This window comes from Falco peregrinus, chromosome Z (genome assembly GCF_023634155.1).
Source record: "Falco peregrinus isolate bFalPer1 chromosome Z, bFalPer1.pri, whole genome shotgun sequence".
NCBI lineage: Eukaryota > Metazoa > Chordata > Aves > Falconiformes > Falconidae > Falco > Falco peregrinus.
Genome location: NC_073739.1, coordinates 34,800,334 through 34,821,250, shown reverse-complemented (window position 1 = coordinate 34,821,250; position 20,917 = coordinate 34,800,334). Strand labels below are relative to the sequence as shown.

At 36.8% G+C, this 20,917-nt stretch overlaps 1 protein-coding gene across 1 annotated transcript in view; it reads right to left on the bottom strand.

Annotated features, from left to right (window-relative positions):
• The window catches only part of SLC12A2 (solute carrier family 12 member 2), a 60,212-nt gene that overhangs the window by 1,496 nt on the left and 37,799 nt on the right, over positions 1 to 20,917 (bottom strand). The window contains exons 13-26 of the mRNA XM_005240373.4: positions 19,956 to 20,057; positions 18,595 to 18,750; positions 17,842 to 17,941; positions 14,612 to 14,723; positions 12,289 to 12,429; positions 12,000 to 12,106; positions 10,010 to 10,089; positions 8,521 to 8,661; positions 7,794 to 7,841; positions 6,113 to 6,235; positions 5,835 to 5,946; positions 4,694 to 4,780; positions 2,351 to 2,486; positions 811 to 878 (exon numbers count right to left, since the gene is read on the bottom strand). Of these exons, the coding sequence (XP_005240430.3) occupies positions 811 to 878; positions 2,351 to 2,486; positions 4,694 to 4,780; positions 5,835 to 5,946; positions 6,113 to 6,235; positions 7,794 to 7,841; positions 8,521 to 8,661; positions 10,010 to 10,089; positions 12,000 to 12,106; positions 12,289 to 12,429; positions 14,612 to 14,723; positions 17,842 to 17,941; positions 18,595 to 18,750; positions 19,956 to 20,057 (1,513 nt within the window). The remainder of the gene's footprint in view (positions 1 to 810; positions 879 to 2,350; positions 2,487 to 4,693; positions 4,781 to 5,834; positions 5,947 to 6,112; positions 6,236 to 7,793; positions 7,842 to 8,520; positions 8,662 to 10,009; positions 10,090 to 11,999; positions 12,107 to 12,288; positions 12,430 to 14,611; positions 14,724 to 17,841; positions 17,942 to 18,594; positions 18,751 to 19,955; positions 20,058 to 20,917) is intronic.

Below are 20,917 nucleotides of genomic sequence, written 5' to 3'. Positions count from 1 at the left end.
ACAAGTTATCTTTCCTAACCTTTCTAGTTCTTGGTTATTTCCTCAGAATTCACTTAACGAGAGTTTGTACCTTAAGCACCACAGGCCTTTATGTCTGTTTGCCCCTCATTTCTGGCCTCTTACCACCATTTTGCATTCAGGTAGTTTCAAGCAGAATTCTCCTCAGTTGAAGACAGTTTCTTGAGAGCCTCTTCAAGATTTTAAACCACAGCTTTTTCTGACAATGCCAGATTGGTGCAGTCTAATATTCCTTCTCACAGTCCTTCCAAAACATGCCATACTCTTTTCTTTTGAAAAAACTACCATTTACCCTACTCAAACTTCACTTGTAGTACTTCTCCATGGAGCTCTGAAGCAGGCCTTTAAGGAAAACACAGCAAAGAAACCTGCAATGTGCATTCTGCCTGTTTACACCAGAAGTAATTCCATGGAAAGCCATCAGCAGGATGATGACTTAACTTTATCTAGAGAGATTTCCTAGAAAAAGAACTGAAAGGAAGGACCTGAAAGAGAGAGGAATAGTTGGCATGCAGGAGTGGAAAGAATGTGAGAATCCTGAGCTGCACTACAAACATGGAGGTAATCACCTAAAGCAGTAGATGAGAAACAGAAAATACACAGGCCATTTTTGTTCATCAGTATAGTAGCTCCATACTTCTAATAAATACTCGCAGCACTGAAACCTCCTTGAGTATTTCTATTCTATAATGCCAAGGCACAGGCTTTTTCCTATCGTGTATTTACATATATCTGTATTTCAAATTAAACAGTTCCATATCAGTAAGGCTAACAGTATAGTAATTTACTTACATGACAATTATGTTAGCGGTACTTGAATGTTCTTTCAGCAACTCATTTAGCCTAATCTGGCGATAGGTCTGTAATGAAAATGGAACTTCTTAGGGAAGATCTTTTACATAAAACTACAAAATGCTCATTTATTCATGAAAAATGAAAAACAGTTATGATCAATTGGTATGAGTCATTTACAGAAACCATGTACTTCCAGCTTGGTTTAGCAACTTGTTCACTTTTCTGAAATACCTATACATGCGAGACTGGGAGAGGAGGAAGCAGTAAGTCTAAAATGTGCAAATAAACCAAGTACTATGGAAGCCAAATTTAAGCTAGTTCCTCTAATAATTATACCATCCTCCATGGCTCCTGGAAACAAGAGCCCCTTATGCTCTCCTCAGGGTTCTTTTAACTATATATTCTATAAGCTTATAGTGAACAAGTCTTACAGAACTGAAGCCACATCTTCATTTGGTAAGCTTATCTCAATAATGGGCCTCTTTTTTTACTATCCTATGCCATCTTAACATCTGAAGTAGCTTCCTCATTAATTTTCAGTTCTCTTACATCAACTAGATTTCTAGCAAACATTTTGAGTTAACCATTTCTTAGAGTTCTGCTGTTCTCAGATGAGCTGAAATCTAGTTAGCCTGTGGGCTACTGTCTGTAGAAACCAGTTACCAGTAGACAAAAGAATAAATCATTTCAGTTACCTCACTGAAACGAGTTTTGGTGGTGTTTGTAAACATGAACACAGGAAGGCATCAAGCAGTTCATTAACTAACTATAAAGTAACTGTACTTCATAAAATCTTGCCCTCCCACCCCTTGGTAATAGGCAGTTATGAGATTTCTGCAGCAACTGCCAGTCAATTTGTACCTACCTGGTAGACTGACTCCTGCCTTCCCTGCCCCCACCACCGCCCCCGAATGCTTGCAATGCAGAGTGACCTATCATTCCCATTTCTTTTCTACTGCAAGTCCTCACAGGAGTTCTAAAAACCCAGGCAGGAAAAAGAAGATATGGGTGGAATATACTCAGGACCATCTTGAAGAATTTCACGTGACGAACTTTAACCAGTCTTTCTTTAGATACCTGAGCCTCCTCCACAGAAGCAATTGAGGAGTATCTCTGAAGTCTCTACTGCTTGGAAAAAATGTGAAACCTTTAACTGCTCCTTAACACCACAATCACATGTGGTGTGCTTTGTTGTTGTTTGTTGGGATTTTTTTTTGGGGGGGGGGGGGGTGGGGGGGGTTTATAACAAAGCAAAAAAATATTAGTTTGATCAAAAAAAATTAGTATAGACTGTATTATTGTAAAGTAACTGCTGAAATACTGTAGGAAAGCAGCTTAGCCCCCACCAATGCAGAAACATTTATTGCTTTTTTTGGTAAACCATCTAAATGGTTTTAAATGTTGCTTTCCATCAGCTATGCATAAAATCAGCTACAGATGACAAAGAATAGTAAGAATGAACTCTGTGATATCACATCACAAATGCAGTAGGAGAAAAAAGTTTTAACATTTAATGTAAGACTAAAGAATACAGAACCTTTGTTTTGTAAAGCTCAAGTTCATTATCTGTTATCCTCCATGGTTCATCCTCCTTCATTTTATCTGCAATTTCTTGTTCTTTATCATCTTCATGAAGTCGGAAGGGCTCTATCATTTCTTCAAAAGCTGCAATACTGGAATGATTAAATGAACAGCCATATTAAAAAAGGTATGAGTCTGTATGTATCTATATGGTATCAGAAAGTAAGTTTTATTGCTGTTTAAAAATAAGTGAACTGAAATTTTTTCACTACCAATTGCAGTTAGAACACCACATCAGCTATTTGTATATGCAAACACTGCAATTCAGCAAACAACTAGGAACATCTACAGGAGCCCTCACCATTCACCATGCAACTAAATAGTTTTAGCAAGTTTTAAAAAAAAAAGACCAAAAACTGTTACTAGCCTTTTACTGGAATTTTGAAAGTTGAAGAGTACTACCTTGAAAAATGTATAGCTACTACCAATAGCTTCTTCAGAATTAAATTTGAAAAACAAGTTTGTGTCACAAAAAAATATCTATCAAATCTCATACTAGTGCCATTAGGATTCTGGCTTTGATATTTTTATTTTGCTTCTTTTTAATCTTTCCAGTACAATCTGAAAGCCACATTCAAATGCAAATACATAGCCATCTTGTTTAGTCTTCCTGTTGCACTCCTTAGAAGATGAAGTATTACTTTGAATTTACTTGAACTCTAGCAAGAATTTTGAAAGAAAACCTTCTGAAGACCAGAGGCATTCATTTCTACCAGAAAGAACAACTTAACATTACCCTACTTTCTCTACCCACATAAGCATATCTGAACAGCAAACAAAGGTTGCCACAAGTTATGAAAGTAACTTGTCTTTGAATAGCTCCAGCATGTGAGATGTGAGAAAAATAAACTAGGTTTTTAGCAGAATATACTGAAATGTATGCCTTGTATCCAATGAAATAACTGCATTTTTATGCTATGCGAATGGTTTTTTTACAAAGATGACAAAAAGTATTGCCAATCTTCTGTGGTTGCAAATTACAGTGTGTTAAATTTAACAAACATTAAGGAATACCCCTTAGGATATATAGCCATATCAGTATATGTAATGTGTAGCTTCCATATAATTAAACATTCACCCATGCCCATTTTCTAACTGAGGTGGTTCCTCTTCCTCCAGGAAACCTACTAAAAAAACATCTTTTTTTCTCCCCATGGCAGTCTTCACTGAAGTAATTTGACACAATGACTTCACCTTCATCAAAAGCGAAAAATCAAATGCCATCTGCTATCTTTTGGCTTAAAAAAAAAAAGACATTTTTAACAATATTCTGTTATACAGCACAGCAGCTGTGAAAAATAAAATGAACTTCCTCAACTTAGTTTACAGGTATTTTTAATGCCAATTGTATCTTAGGAAGCTTTTGGATATTTTATGGAGACTGTATCCATAGAGATCAGAAAAATGCTCTCAGAAGAACTAACTTCTGGATCACTTTATGAAATAAAAATAACTCCACCTAATTCTACAATCTCAACTTTTTATGCATAAAGGTATGCTACCTCTGAGTTTCCACATTTTACAGTAGCAGGCTCCCAGGAGCAAAGACATCCAGAAGTATCAGAGCACCAGAAGCACCCTACTGTTCTATTTGCTTGGTATATTGTTTACATCTAAGAAAACGTGATTAAAAAAGCAGGGTATAAAAGAATGTGCATTAGCATTTACCATCTGCAGAAGTTGTAAACCATTATTTCCTAATTTGCATAACATGTCAAATTATTCAGATACATGCATATCTATGTAAAAGATATTTTTACAACCTTAACGTACTCAAGAACACCTGAAGGGGAAGGAAGATGATATTTTTAGAACTTACACATTCTGTTATAAATTTGTACTGAAAGCCATCTACAATTAATATACTTTAAACTTGAAAATCAGAAGACATCACATGCATGATGATTCCAGTGTAAATTAAAAGTCCAAGCAATTACAAAAAAAAAAAAGATCAGGCTGTTTGAAGAGCAAGCTTTGTTACATTAAACTAAGATTCCAAGTAACATATTTTTGTGAGCATTTCTTTTTAAAGATGGCTCCATCAAATAGGGTTTTTTAATTGCATTTTTCTAAATTTATTATTACATTCTAAGGACCAGAGATTCAAAAAATACGAAATTCTATGTTCTTGGATGTAGGAGTTATTGCTTAGTTTATTTCATGCATTTTTATGAAACACTGGATGTCATAAGAACTACTCTTATCAAAACTGTTACGTAGGAAAGAATGAGGTATTCTAAATTCATGAAAAGCATCAAGAATTCAACTCAAAAACAAGCTGGGTATTTTTGAGACTTACTTTTCTTTCTTTGGCTTAGTATTAATATCCCCAAGAACCATGATGTCCAAGAAGTCTATCCGAAATTTGCTGAGCAAAGTAGCCATCCTGCATCAGGAAAAACCCAAGCCTTTATGCATGATCAGATTTTTAATTATTCCACAGCATAAACAGATGGTAATAAAAACACTAGTTTAAGAGAAAAGCATCTGAAATGTAATGGGTGTTGTGTGTGTGAATAATCAAAGGAACCAGGTATATAGTTATAAATCAACAACATACTTGCGGGCTGGGGGAATTAAGACCATAAAACTAAGAGAAGAGCTCTCTCCCTTAAAGACAACCTCAGGAAATATTCGAAAAAGAAAATGTTAAGTGTCAAACAATAGTACAGAAGAATTAGTTTAACTTGAGGTATCTCATCCAAAACAATCTAAGTTTGCCCTTGTGGGCAAGAAGGCCAATGGGATCCTGAGGTGCATTAGGAAGAATATGGACAGCAGGTCGAGGGAGGTGATCCTTCCCCTTAGCTTTGCCCTGGTGAGGTCCCATCAGGAGTGCTGTGCCCAGTGCTGGGCTCCCCAGGTCAAGAGAGACAGGGAGCTGCTGCAGAGGGTCCAGCAGAGGGCTGTGAAGATGATGAGGGGATGGAGCATCTCCCTTTTGAGGAAAGGCTGAGAGAGCTGGGCCTGTGTAGCCTGGAGAAGGGAAGACAGAGGGGATCTTATCAATGTATACAAATATCTTCAGGGCAGGTGTCAGGAGATGGGGCCAGGCTCTTTTCAGTGGTGCCCAGTGACAGGACAAAGGGCAACAGAAATACTTCTGTACTTTGAGGGTGGCAGAGCACTGGAACAAGCTGCCCCAGAGAGGCTGTGGAGTCTCCTGCTCTTGAGATACTCAAAACCAGCCTGGATGTGACTGTGCAACCTGCTCCAGACAAACCTGCTTTAGCAGGGGGTCAGACTAGATGATGTCCAGAGGTCCCTTCCAAACCTGACCATTCTGTGATTCTATGAAATGGAACTTTTTGGAGAAAGAGAATAGAGTATGATTACACCCCAACCAAAGAAAAACTGAAAGAAGACTACTAGAAAGAGAAAGTAATCTGTGTAACATGTTCTATCAGCATTTGAAGTGGAATATTTAAAGGTAAACTTACGCTCTTCTGTCATGATCAATCCTGTTTATTTTTCCACCAATGAACACTCTGATCTTACATTCTTTCCACTTCTTTTTGGTTGTAAGAAGATAAGGAATCAACAGTGTCAAACCTGCGTTTTGACCAGAATTCGGGAATGATTCAGAAAACACAGCATCATGTTAAGAGTTTAACAGTACAGATTTGTAGCCTATATGTGAACTGACCAGAAGATAACAATTAAAAATCACATCAATCATTTTTTTCAACATTTGTTTTTAAAGTATAAAGCACATTACCTCCATCATCGAAGAGCCACCAAACATCAATATTGCTTTTGCCTTGTTTCTTCTGAAACTGAGTACTAGCATCAAGAAGTCTTTGGTCAGCCAAGTTTAAAGGAGAAGATGGTCTCTTTGAATCTGAAAAAAAGTATGATGAAATATCATTTTTGATGGGTTTTACTTAGTCATCTTGAAATTCATCAGGTCAACTTCTTAGTATTTCTAAATAATATTTTTTTCTCTACGTTTAAATAAAAATAATTTCTCCCCCCTGAACCCAATTACAAATTTTGATTGAACAGATATAAATTGAGCTATATTTAGGGATTCTGCAAACTCATAACTTCAGCAGTTAGATTTAAATCTCAACATCATTTAGCAGACATTTGATAAATAAAGGTTCTGTACAATCTTTATACAGTCATTTGCCCGGACAATTTAACTGGCTTTAGAGCATCAGACCATGCACTGTTGCTACCTCTTGCAAATGACAGAACTTTCCTGGAAACATGTATATACTAATTGACAAGAAAAGAGCTTAGGAGATGGCATTTACTTCCTTCCTTAAATCAATTTTTTTTTAAGCATGTAGTGAAAATAAAAGCTGGTTCTGCATATTGAAATGCTGTCTTTTGCAACAAGTACTGTTTTTTATGTGCAAGGCTCTGAAGCACAGTATAGGGCTATTTTGCATAACAAAATTACTGAGAACAAGACAACAATGGCATTTTCAATTAGATTAATACAGGTAAATATATTTTTTACAACTATAGAAAAACCTCAGCCCTTTCCCTTACTTAAAACCTCAGTTTGAACACAAGCCAGGAGTTTGATATTCATCTCAGTTCTTATTTTATTAGGAATTTTTAAATATGGAGTACATCTGTGCCCGATTTACATTAATGTACTACTTTACTGCATACTGGGACTTCTTCCAAACTGTCATCTTGTGCTTCAAGATGCAATCTCACTTTCCATTATTAAAAACACAACAGTTTCTAGCTGTTGAAATTATGAAGACAGTGTCAGAAGAGTTAAATGAATCTTAGTTAAGGCAAAAATATTTGCCTAACTCAAAAGTCATCTGAAATAAAACAGGAAGTAAAACCTGCTCAATTCCTCTCTCAAAATGCTGTTTACCTGAATGACTACTTTGCATTATTTCAGATGTTAAATCTTACTGAATGGCTGTATTATGCCTTACTTTGCAAACTATTGAACAATTCCAAGTAACAGGCAACAAAGACTTCTTTAGAAGAGCTACTGAATAGACTGATAGAGCACTTCTACTATACCATTAGATAGTATTTCCTTTATTCCTAAATCAAGTAAGGACCCAGTCACAATACCTGAGAAACAGAGAAATAAGCAAACTCCTGAATGTGTTTCTAACATTACTTAAGAACAAAAGTTAAAAAAAAATATGAGAAAAAAATATATCTAACATTTGTATCTTAAACACATGCACAACAAGTAGCAACTTGTTCTGGGAATTTCCAAAGTTGCATTTTCCATAGCCCGATCCGTAAAGATGAAGCACATTCTAAAGCAAGTATGAAGAAACTAGTTAACACTGCATGGTTGATATATTCCTCCCTCTCTCTCCCTCTTTGATGTGTGGAAAGAAGTACAAAAGGAAAACTGAAATTAACAATGCAAAAGAATGATTTAACACAAAAAGGTGGAAAATGCCTGCCTTTTTTCAACAGTGGCTGTGCTGGAGCCTTTCCATCCTCGTCCTCCTCTGGAAAAATTTTAAAGATACAAAATAAAAAGATTAATTTCTTCTATGATGTTAATGAAAACACACTACTAGTGTACAGTAAAAAAATAGAAAATAAAGATGTAGAATGAAATGGATTTTGATACAAAGAAAAACACACAAATGCAGTCTATAAGATCCTGATTTATTTTTACTTTATAAAAAAAATCACATTGCTTACTTAACTATTAAGTCACTTCAAGCTTTTACTCTAAAAAGAAGAGGAAAGTTCGTTATTGTCCTGAATGATATCCTGAATGATTTGCATCTGTACATTAATATACTAGTCTGAGGTAAAAAGCCCTTCATAAATTTAGCAGCCTTCGAATCACACTTAATTATATAGATGGGTGGCACAATTCTCAAGCAATTTTTAATGCATGTGAAACTCATTCACAATTCATTGTCTAACACATTTTATTTAGGGGACCAGATGTTAAAGATCTATTTTTAATACTGGTAAGCTTTTAACCAAAGTACTTAAGTAATTAGACATCGATGGCTAGAAAAGCATGACAGACTTCTGTTCACAGACAAAAGAATCCCTTAAGTAATTTCCCCTCACCAAGTTTCCCTTGGTGAGGGGAAAGGGGAACTGAGGAGGGCATGAGAAGAGTGAAAGAGTAAAAATCTCAAATTTTATCTCTAACTAGCAAGTTACCTTTATGTAGAGTGGGAGGTCTCTCACTAGATGATGGAGTAAAAGCTATAGAAGTGTCTATCTCAGCCTTCTTGCTATAATCCACTTTTACTATGACATCCTTGGTACATGGAGATTTTTCCTGGGATGACAGTAACTCTTCTTTAAGAAAGCAAAAAAACACGTTGTAAACCAATTGTTCCAAATGATACTGCTAGAGGTATGTGACTATACTGAAACTGTTCACAGTTGGTTAAACTCTACTGCAACTGTTATGCTATGGCAAAAAGAGAGGGGGGTAAAAAAAGGCAAAACAAAAAAATCTTATAGGAACTCCCTGAGAGTACAGAGAGGCTCCAACTCTGAGCAGAGCTGTAATTTCCTGCTACTTTCTTGCCAAATTTTGGATGTTGATTGAATTGCCACAAGCTAAACATAACACAGAGGTAGCCAATACTAAGGAAATACGACCAGGGGAAGAAAAATTTACTTGATAAAACATTTCCCATTTCTACTCCAACTCCAAGAGGAAGATGAGCCTTAGACAAGGCCCAGACCAAGTATGTGTCTCAGCCAAATTTTCTTTCCAGGTGGCTTCAGTGGAGCTACTTGGTAGCTGTCAGGGTTAAAGCAAACTCACAGACTCTAGTAGATGCTAAGACCCTTCTGACATCTTGTTTTATCTCCCAGCCTTCTCAACTATGTTGTTTTCACACTGCAGGTTCATTCCTTGCTGTTTCTCATAAACCCTTTGCTCTACACAGTCACAGGCTCTTTGCCCCTCTCTAAATCTTATGACATTCATATGTTTCCAGTGAAGGAACAATCCTCCCATCTTTCAGGAGGATGCCCCCTCCTACAGAGCTTATGTCACAACCGTTCTTCCTCACTGTAGCAATGTTGTATGGAGCAAGCTACAAACAAATCAGATGTTACCAATTCAGTAGACAGTTGCCACTAAAGCTCACAGGCTTTCTTCATTATTCTGCTTGAAGTTTAATTAAAATTATACCATTAGGCTTAAGACCACTACCTACAAAGCATAACAGTCCTCTACATTGAAAATAGAAAACCTTTCCAAACTTTAGAGATCTCAACAATAGTAGTTAAACTAGTGTGTATAGAGGTTGGCTACCCACGCCAGATGCACAGCATTCTTGGAGCATACAACTTTTGTTGTGATTTTCATAATTTCTAGACTGGCCAAATACTTCATACCAATTTGGCAGCCTCTAATTTATCAGTTTCAGTAAAAATAGTAAATCCTTGGAAGCAACTATATACAGTGCACCAACACAGAAAATTTAAGCACACAGAAAACCAAGCTCTGCTGCTGAACATGGGTTATTCTTATTTTATGTTTCAGACTTGACAATTTCAGTGATTTTTGTTCTGGAAGAGTAGTGTTTTGGTTTGTTTTTTAAAAATAACTTATCTTCAGTTAGTATTTTCAAAAAGCAGTATTAGAAGGGAATTAGAACAGCTAATCACCACATGAACAAAGTCTTACCTTGGCCCTGAAGGTGAGAAATGTCGAGACCCTCCTTTAAGCGGATAACAACTACACCATACTGAATGTCAAAGGCATCACTAAACGAAAGAAACAAAAAATGTTATAACTTTTCCTTCCCCAAGGACCTCTTTACACACCCTCTTTGAGGAAATTCCAGAGATTAAACACTGCTATTTAAATTCACAAATTATACGTTTGTGTTCAATTCACTGATGCCGTTGATAATTTGGAATTGAAACTGAAATTAACACCATACCCTGAAGAGAAACACATAGAAAAGACACATTTTCCTTCTCCTCCCTCTCCCCCTACTATGTACACAGCAATAAAATAAAAGCAACATAAACACGTTTGTCCAGTCCTGTATAGAAGATGACAAGATACACTCAGAAATCTAAATTTATCTCCCCCATCAATAAAGGGTTAGTTTTTTTTGAGTAGACTACTTGATTTGAGCTTGACATCGTTCCAAAACATTCAGGTAGTTAACAACGTCTATGAAGTTGTGAATCAGAATCACATTAGCTGTAAGTTAGCTATAACTTGCATATTCCCATTCTATTTGATCAGGAAGGAACTCGCTCCTTTAAAAATTAAAGGGGGAAAACAACATTATTGTAGAAACAAGCAAAAAACCTGAATTGCTGCATAAAAGTGGAGTAAAATGGAAGACAGGAAAAACCCCAAGATATAAGACAGAAAAACATGAATTTAACTATACCATACAGTTTGCATGAGCCATTAATAATCAGTCCTTTAAGTATAAATATCTCACTACAAGCAACCATATATTTAGAGAACTCCCTCCCATGTAATTTCCATAGACAGGAATTTCTCAAGATTTCTCTCTTTAGACACAGAAAGATGATTAGAAATGTTCACTGTATCAACATATTCTATCATAAAGATAATTGAGGTTGATTTAAGAAAATGTTTTATCCATCAGCAAACTTTTTAAATTTATTAGTTTGTTAAAGTTGTACAGATTAGATTTCTATTGTGTGCTTCAGAAACTTTCAGAAACTTTCAATTTCCTAAAGATTTTTCAGAAATACACTTGACCTGCAGCTATTACCTCCTGAGACTTCTCTTTCAGGATGTAACTTAATGGCCTTGACAGGTCTTCCAGCACAAGGCATTCCAAAACACAATTGGAGAAAAAGAAAAAACTAAGAACTAACCCAACACGTTTCTTCATTTTTTTATTGCATTTGGTGTTCTTTTCTCTTCATGAACTGAGAGAGTGGGAGGGTATGATTTTTTTCCTCTTCTAGTCTCTGCCTGTAATCCCCCATTCTCTCTCTTTTAAATGCACAGTAAATGAGAAGTGTAAAGCACAAATAAAGTGGGACAAGCAACACTTACGGAAAACAAAAAATCTTCTGTTTACACGCAAGGAGCAAGTTTTGGTTTTCTTGTTAAGTAGCACAAGTTATTCTATCAAATTTTTCAGCTAGAATTGGTCTGCCTTTCAGTACTGTCAAGTTATACCGGGATTTCCTTTCCCATCTCTTTTTGGCCACTATATTACTTTGGGTGTCAGTGCTGTGTGTCTTGAAGTATTTTTTGTGTAAGAGAGCAAGAAAACGTTTAAGAGTGGATTCATTCACTGCTACACTTAATCTGAACAGAAGTAGTATTGGGAAAACCCTGCTTTCAATAAAACATGTGCTTTACAGAATTCAGCAGACTGGCGCATAAAACACTAGGCTCCATCTCTGCAGACAGTAACTCAAACTCAGACCACTGCCACAACTCTTTCTAGATGCAGAAGTTGTTATTGTATAGAAGTCTAATCTGTTTAAACTATGAAGACTTGCTTATTAATTTCCATATCAGAAAAAAACAAGATATTGAAGATGCTGGATCAGCAGCAGGGAAAATCTGAGTCTACCTGGAAGAGGCCTCACACAACTAAGATCACCTTGACTTAGTACCAAATGTACTGAAATGAAACAGAAGAGGTTCACCTCTGTTTTCTACTTACTGGAATAAATTGATATAGGTTTCAACATCTCTCATGTCACTTTGTCTCCAGTTTTTCTTAAATCCAAGAACAAGGGTGTTAGGTTTCATTCTGCCCAGACCAGCAGCCTAAGGAAAAGAAAAATAATAGTTTTAAAAAATGTGTTATTGAAACAACTAAAGGTTCTATTGTTTTCTTAAGCAGAAAACAAGTGGTTTTAGTCAAAGTTTTTAGAATTAAGAATTAAAACTTCCAATTTTGATGTTCACATTCACTACTTTCATTAGAAAAGTAATAAAGAAAGGTGTACCTGCATTAAGTATTGTCCTCCATCCCTCAAGTCCTCGGCATGTACTGGCGCATAGAAAGCCTTCATCTTGTTTTTAATGAGCCATCGCTGGTATTTAGCCAAATCAGTTGACAGTTCCTTCATGGCTTGTCTCCGGGGGCCCTTTCAAAATAAGGAAATAAAGGGAAGAGGGAACAAGAATTATCAGTAGTAAGAGTAATAAAGCCAACCTCCACACACACACCCCTTTTTTTAATATTTCACTGCTAGAATCCAATTCAAGACTAATCTCCAAACATGCTTCCACGCTATCAAAAAAACCCCCAAAAAACTAAACCTAAAACAAAATACAAGGCATTATCAGCAACAAGGAGTGGACCAGATTCTGTTTTTTTGGAAGAGGGCTGCTCAAGCTTTAGCAACTTTGTTCCTGCAAAGCACATCCCATCACTTCCCCAGCAGGTGGCACAAGTTATCCAAAGAATAAAGCAGTTTTAAAAGGAAAGGGCTGTGTAGTGAAACATACACAGATACGGGATGACTTCATATTAAGCTTTATGTGTATATTTGTTTCAAGCTGTACAAGTGTGCCTCTGTATGTAATTCTCATCAGAAAGCCTTTATCACAGCAATGTTACTTCTGCAGTTTTATGTTGCAGTCAAAGTCATCTCCTCTTCATATACTTTGTTTTTATTATTTCCATCAGGACAAATCATTGTGTTCCCCCTAGATATCAAAATGCAGAGGTATATATATACCTCAGAACAAAGTATGTTCAAGGACACGGTAGTCCAGTTTTTGCAAAAGGATACAGACTGACAAAATCGTCAGAGTTAGTGAAGAACAAGGTAGTGGCATCCTTCTTGTAGGAAAGCAATTTTAAACAGAGGTAGGGTATGTTCCCAGAATATCTCTAATCAGAATTGCTTTTCTACAGGAAGGATGACACTACCTTATTCTTTTCAGTACAGTCCTGCTTTTGAAAGCTGGTATTCCATCTGCCATATCTTCCCTCACTTACTATTACACAGTTTGTCCCTTGCACTCACTGAAGTTTTAAGTTTGTATAAACAATTACAGTTTCTGAAGCTAAAACTGGCCAATCTGCTTAATAAAATGCATGTTCTGTGGATTGCATTAACTTGATCTGCTCTTACGTGTTCATTAGATGAGAAGCAAGTCATATAGTAGTACATGTGGCAAATTTAAATATATTTAAGAGTAATAAATTTGTACTTACAAGTTAAACTTGCTTATATGTTCTTAGTGATGTCATTGAAAAATTCTGGAAGCTAAACTATATGATCCCAATATGCTGAAACATATTCACCAACGTTTACCCAAGATGCAATAGCCTCTCCACAACTAACTGAAGTTTTAGTACAGAATATGGTATGGCAGCCAACTTATATCACAATTAACACAACTCATGACAAGTTTGATTTTGAAGAACAGTTACTTGAAGCTTGCTTCCTTCCCCCCACCCCACAACCTCTACAAGTCTCCTGTAGAAGATACTACTTTAATTAAAAACAAAAAGGAAGAACTGCTAAATTATGTCCTTGCAGAAAGAACAGCCCTCACACACATGCTCAACACCCCCAAAAATGCACACATCATATCCTGACAAAAAACAGGGAAAGTTAGTGAAATACTAAGGGCTGAGCAGAAAGGGAATAGGAAAGAAAATACCTGCTCACATTACTGTTGCGCCTGCTGATGAAATTACTCTGATAACTGAAGGAATAAGACTACATGAAAGTTTAAGAGCAATTTTTAACTATTGCCAACATTGACAGCAAATTTACTGCTCAAGGTGGTTTACTTCAGCCCAGGCTTTGTAAGAAATCTGCAGAGGAATCAATCTCCCTGGAACACTAACACTGGCATGGCAGGAAATCTAGCTGTATACTGCACATTATTTTGACCAAGTGCTCTGTGCAAAGCATACGAGTCCATGAGACTGCATGACCCAAGGACAGGAAGAGGCTCAGGCTATAATCCAGTGTTCACTTTACTCCTATAAAGCTTCCTCAGCTTTTAAGCATCAATGATCAAAGGATCAAAGGTACTAAGTTTGCAACATTTCTACTGTAGTATACCCAACTGGAATAGTTATGACCCATACATGAATGGATCCTACCAGTAAATCTGTTTTTTTGCACTCCTCAATGTCTAATGATTGCTTTCTTTTAAAAAAAAAAACACAAAAACCCCACCAAACCCACCAAGATACCCATACACAAACAAGAAACGCAAACAAAAAAATAGGTTAAAACCCACCAAAACACAAAACCAAACAACAAAAAACCCAAGGTAACATTAAAGACAGAACACACTTACCATATGTACATGGCCACATATCATCAAGCCCACATTCTTGGTGAAAGCATGGACAAGGTGAAGCAAAGCTGGACGTGCACTTGGAGCACCTGTCATAATTAAGCACTGAGGTCTAGAATTGTGAATAGATGAGGAGAAAAAAAAGGTTGGAATTAATTTCATCTGGAGTTGTGGGTTTTTTTTTCATAAACAGAAGTTTCTTCCAAATACTGGCCATAAGAACATAATCATCACTGGAGAGACAGTACTCTCCTCTACTTTTACAGGACTGTGTTAAATTAAGAAAAGATCAGTTTTTTTCCACAATTGTCATGAGACCTATGATTAATTTGTTCCAAACTTAGTAACCTTTTAAAATCTGAAGGTTTACACATTTAAAAAGATCAGAAACATATTTTAGACAAGACTAGGTCAGAGGAATTATTTTCTTCGCCCATTTGTAAGTCACAACCCTTTGCACCTTCTAGATTAGATTCTTCTGTGCCCAACAGAAAAACTGGTATTGCATGCCTTTTTATTTTTACATTACTGTAAAGTCAGAAGGTGAAGCCAAACAACGGCAAGTAAGTTATTCTAGACAACTTCCTAATCAATTTTAAAAGATGAAGTGTCCAGACTTCAGAATCCATTTCAGGAGATAATTTTTCATTTCATATGAATCACCTGAGATCACCTGTCTATCTCCACAGCAGCTGCAGTTCATCTTCCGTATTAGAATCACACTGAGTTCCCACAGCCACTTCTCAGAAGACTTGTTCTCTAGACCCTTCACCAGCTCTGCTGCCCTTCTCTGGACATGCTCCAGCATTCTATATTCCTCTTGATGTAAAGGACCCAAAACTGAACACGGGATTTAAGGAGCAGCCTCACCAGTGCCAAGTACAGGGGGACCATCACTTCCCTAGCCCTGCTGGCCACACTGTTTCTGGTACAAGCCAGGATGCTGTTGGCCGCCTTGGCCACCTGGGCACGCTGCTGGCTCATGTTCAGCTGGCCATCAACCAACACGCCCAGGTCCTTTTCTGCCGGGCAGCCTTCCAGCCACTCTACAGGATTACTGTAGCGTTGCATGGGGTTGCTGTGGCCCAAGTGCAAGACCCAGCACTTAGCCTTGAACCTCGGACAGCTGGCCTCGGCCCATAGATCCAGCCTGTGCAAAACCCTCTGCAGAGCCTTCCTACCCTCAAGCAGATTAGCATTCCCACCCAGCTTGGTGTCGTCTGCAAACTCAGAAATAATTAAATACTGAACTCCTCTAGTTTAGAATGTATCTCTAGAACTCAATTTTTTTGCCCTAGCTTAGAAACCAGTGTCAGAAGAAAAATAGCTCTCCTGAAGCCATGGTGCTTAAAAACTGCCTTACATTAAGACTGTATTGCCTTAGGAAAACTATTTTAAAAGCTTGAAACTCAGAAAGCTATATTGTAGCTTCCCAAACGTAACAGCTGAAGTACTCTAATGCAATCCTAAATACATAAGTATCTGCAGAGCATTTATTTACTGTATTAGCACAAGCAGAAAGTTGTATTTGGTAAGAATTTTCCTATAAAGCTTTTTTCTACATCAAAGTTTGCAACCCAAAATACAGCTGACAGAAGTAAAGGTTGCAATGCTAATCACAGATAGGTATTGCACATTATTTAATGCCAGCAAGTCTGAACATTGCCGCTCTTGATAACTGAGCAACAAAAAAGTTTCTGAACGTAGACTGTTTCTTCATGTTAACAATGCAGCTTGATGTAACAGGTAATACAATGTTTGTAAATAAATCAGGGATTTTAATGTCACATTAGGACTTTGGGCTTCCGAAAGAAGAGCTATTTCATAATTAAACTTCAGGTTTTGTGGTTTATACCTAAAACAGCCACCTCCTTTCAGTTTGGAAGTGAAAAGTCCATTAACATTCATATTAATACAGTTTTAATTTAGTTTTGCAGTCATTCTTTGAGATTGTGCCGGTACCTATCATGATCAGTAGACACATCTAATTTCAACTATCTGTATGTATTCAACAGACATTGTAAGTACTTATCCTGTATATCAAGAAAATTTAGCCACTTGCAGGAGAGGCTAAGTGTCAGAATTGGGAGCATTTTCCCAATTGACAGGAAATACCATAGATCTTTAAAGTGAAAAACTGTGTTGCTACCATGTTCTGCATCCTGGACTTAACCTCAGTGAATGGCACCTGTATCAAGAATCTCTCCCCAAACTCACTCATTAAGTCCTGCCCTAAGTATGCAAAGTTTCTCAATGTGCAACAGAAGATTTTAGTAGCTAGATTCTCCTGCTAATATGCTGAGCATAAGAGAATAATACACTTCTGACAGCTGCAGCTGCAAGGGATGATGGAGATTTGCTAGACCAAGTGTCAACACTATAAATCCTTTGCTGGGCATAGGCAGAATGTAGGAGGTAACTGCCCTATTTCAAGAGACAGGTCAACCGAACCTCCACCCCTGCAAATACAAAAAACTTGACTGGATATAGCCCTGAGCAATCTGATGTAACATCAAAGTTTGATCTCACTTTGCAGCTGGATCTGTGGGATTGCACAAGACCATATGGTAGAGTAATATTCAATCTATGATTATTTATTTGGAGGAATTACTTTTAAGTCAGTAATTTTTGTTAAAATTTTTTGAAACATCCTTCTTCTGTAACAGCTTATTTTAGAGAAGTTTTCTATCTGCAAGATCAAAAACTCCTTGAGTAGGACCCTTCTGAGCAGACAACATATCAGTTCTCTTCTTCAGTTGTGTGGAAAACAATCATGTAGCCTGTCTGCTGTTACAGAAGTGCTATGACAGAGTATGTCTAATGTGAAATAGCTGGTGTTCAGAACAACATCCACCTAAAATCTTGAGGATTTTAGGTTAGATCAGTTTTATCCCAAGAATGTGGACTGAATGCTCATTAGCAGTTTGGAGTGTATGTTCCAATTCAGTTTCAAAAAGTAATGCAATTCACAGTTCACAATGCAAACGATGACACATCTAATGATAAGCAGGCATCACCCATAGACTTGCTTCTAAAGTGCACTCTTAATCAGAAATAAAATACTTAACGTACATTAAGTCCAGAGGATGTCCACTGTAATGAAATTCAAAGTTCTTATAACCCACAGCAGATGAACAGGCATTTAATGGAAACCGTGATAACAATCATTGTGACAGTACCTTACTGAATACATGTAAGTAATCTCCTATGTCTTTAATATTAACTGTTACCTAAAGTTTTTCACGTGATCTTCCACTCCCGAGAGCCGAATAGAATGCTGTAGCGCATTCAAGTAAGTCAAAGCTTGCGTTGAGGATCCCCAGTTCACATCTGTTGGAAGATTTGAAATTCCAGTTACTTTAAAGCTGTTCATCATAAAACTACACAATGGAAAACAGAATGTCAAAGACCACTGAAAAAGACATTTAAGCTACATCTTGGTACACTCTACGCAGTACTAGCCACCAAACCCTACAGCTAAATAGGCAATTCTGTTTAAAGGTAACATTTCTATGTAAGTTTTAGCAAACAAATTACAAGTTTGATACTTTACAATTACAGGAAGAAAGAATTGAGGGTTTTTTCCCCAACTTTTCAAAGATTGTGACAACTTCAGAGTATAAAAATATAACACTTCAGGAAAAAAATGCCATGTTTAGTTGTTTCCTTCCTACAGCAAAGGAAAAAGAAGTCTCAAAACATTGCCTAAAGTCTTTCTGTATACAATTTTTCCTCCAATTTTCACTCAAATGCTTATGTCTAAATGCAAGGCATGTATCTTAATTTGGGAGCAGGGGGAACAACATTGGTGACTATACAGGCATAATTACATTTCACTACAATTAAAAAGCCTGAAACAGAAGTTTGAACTGGTCAGCCAAACAGAAATAAGTTATATTTTTTTTTCCTAAAGGCTATCACTTTTTTCCTTCTTCTATATCCCTCTTCCCCCCACCATAACCAAAAGAAGCCCCTAAACATACCTGGCTTCTTGTAAGTGACATAAATGTAGAGTCCAAGGACTATGACATACGTTAGAAGTGCTGCCCACCAATTAATGACAAACATCACAATGCAGCACAGAACAGCTCCAACAAGAGAAATCCACATATTGTAGTATTTGAAAGCAGGCCGCCAACCTAATCAAAATATAATTTGGAGAACAGAAAAGAGGGGGTAAATTAATTTAACCATTACTTCAAGCAAAGGAAGGTGCTACCCCTTTTTTTCCTTCCCTAGTGTTCTGCATCACCTTTCATGTGAATGTGTGACAGTTTTGGTAATGTACAAAATAGTGTCTTTGGCACATTTATGCTTTCAATTTTCCAACAATATTCAAATGAATTTGTACCTTTCTTACACAGATATGTAAATGTTCCTAATTTTGCCCTCTAAAAATTATCTCAGAGGGGAAGCTTGAGCATACTTGTGCCAGTATGTCTATTGAATCAGGCTACATGAATCTTTGGCAATAGCTTGCCTGACAATTGATTTTTGCTTTCAAAAGCATAACATAAATCAGCTTGTGACTCTCTCACGTACTATTAACTAGTAAAAATACACAACTAGACATTTTCACATGGACAAAATTTTCACCACATTAAAAGGAAAAACAGCAGAACCTGAATATGTCAAAATGTCACTGTTTCACATCCTTGTTTGCCACAAATTTGTCAAGAGTCAGGTAAATACCCACACACACTCCCACTAGCACACAGAAGATTCACAAGAGTATTAAACATAGAACTGTTGTGTAAACAGTTATGCACATGCTCTAACAAAATGGTACCTACCAGTTCAGCAACTTAATAAGCTTTTAAGGGTATTACTTCAGTACAAATGCATAGTGGACTGGATATGATATATATCTGTTCTGCAAGTACTTGGTTTTGGCTTGTTCTTATAATCTAACTAGCCTCCCACATCAAAGGCTATAAAAACGTTGCAATACCACCTGTAAATCCAGTTTCTTCTGAACTAGAAGATAAAAAATTATCAGAGAAATCCAAACATGACAAAAGGGTGGTTCCTGAATGACAGATACTGAATTAGCAAGAAAGCTTTCTTAAAGAGTTCCTGAATAAATGCTGAATTATCTTGTGTTCCCTCAGCAAAGATGACAAAATTAGTAGCTCCCAAGCTTTGCTGGGTCACTCAGTCCTGAAAATTTCAGAAGGCCCAAGTACACACCATATTACACTTTTAATTCAGATGCACCATGATAGTCAAACAGGTATTTAGTAACTAAATTAAACTAAAAAATAATTTATATTAATACCTTTTAAATTGTATTTATGCATAAAGAAATTGCAGGTTAAACTCACCCCCAAAATGTAGTTCCTACCTGGAGATTTTGCAAGAGAGGCATGGAATACAGAGAAATTAATCAAGGCATATGAGGCCAAGAAGAAGTTCGAAATAATTGGAGCAATAACGTTCAGTTCAGCTGCAAAACAAAAAACAAAGTAGGCTGTTATGAAAGTTATCATCCAATGTTGTGGATTCCATAGTAAAAAAAAAATCTGCTACAACTATTTTCTGATGTACTCTACAAAGAAAGTTTGTTCTTCCTGTTCAACAGACAGCGCTATCATCTTAATGGTCCCTTAATTACCAAGTTATATTTTAGTTGTCAGGAAATGTAACTTCTAGTTTTAAAAATATAAACATTTCTCCATACTACCAAGTGTTCTAGGATTGTCACTTTCCAAGCACTACATACTTTCTCAAAATATTTCATTGAGAAAACTTCTTTCTCCACCATGGCTTGATCAAACACTGCACCAATACACTGGGTTCTGAACACCAGAAACAGTAGTCTGAGCATTAATATGTCTGCAGTATGTCTCCAGCTCAATTCTCAAACAGCTACTCAAAATACTGAGATACTACAGTATCTCAAAAAGATACTAAAAGTTTAAGAGACAACCAGCCACGGTGAATGGCAACAGCAGACAAAGTTAGTGTGAGCAATGTCACAAAGATGTTCATCTGCCCATATTTTAAACGAAAAGTCACAGCAGTAGTGCTAGTATAGTGCATTATTAAAGACCAATACCATCATAACAGTGACAAGTACATCCTTTTTAGTGAAACAAATGGAAGAACCTGATGGTCTCCTTTCCTTGAGGCAGTATGGTACAAATTGTTTATATGTGTACTCTCAGCACCAAAACCCAGGTATCAAAACGCAGACTCCACATTTCTACTTGTTGTAATAAAATTTGCTAGTCAGCATGTCCCTACTACTGCAGCATCATGGGTATACCTGTGCTTTACGCAGGCTTGGGGGAAGGATGAAAGAGC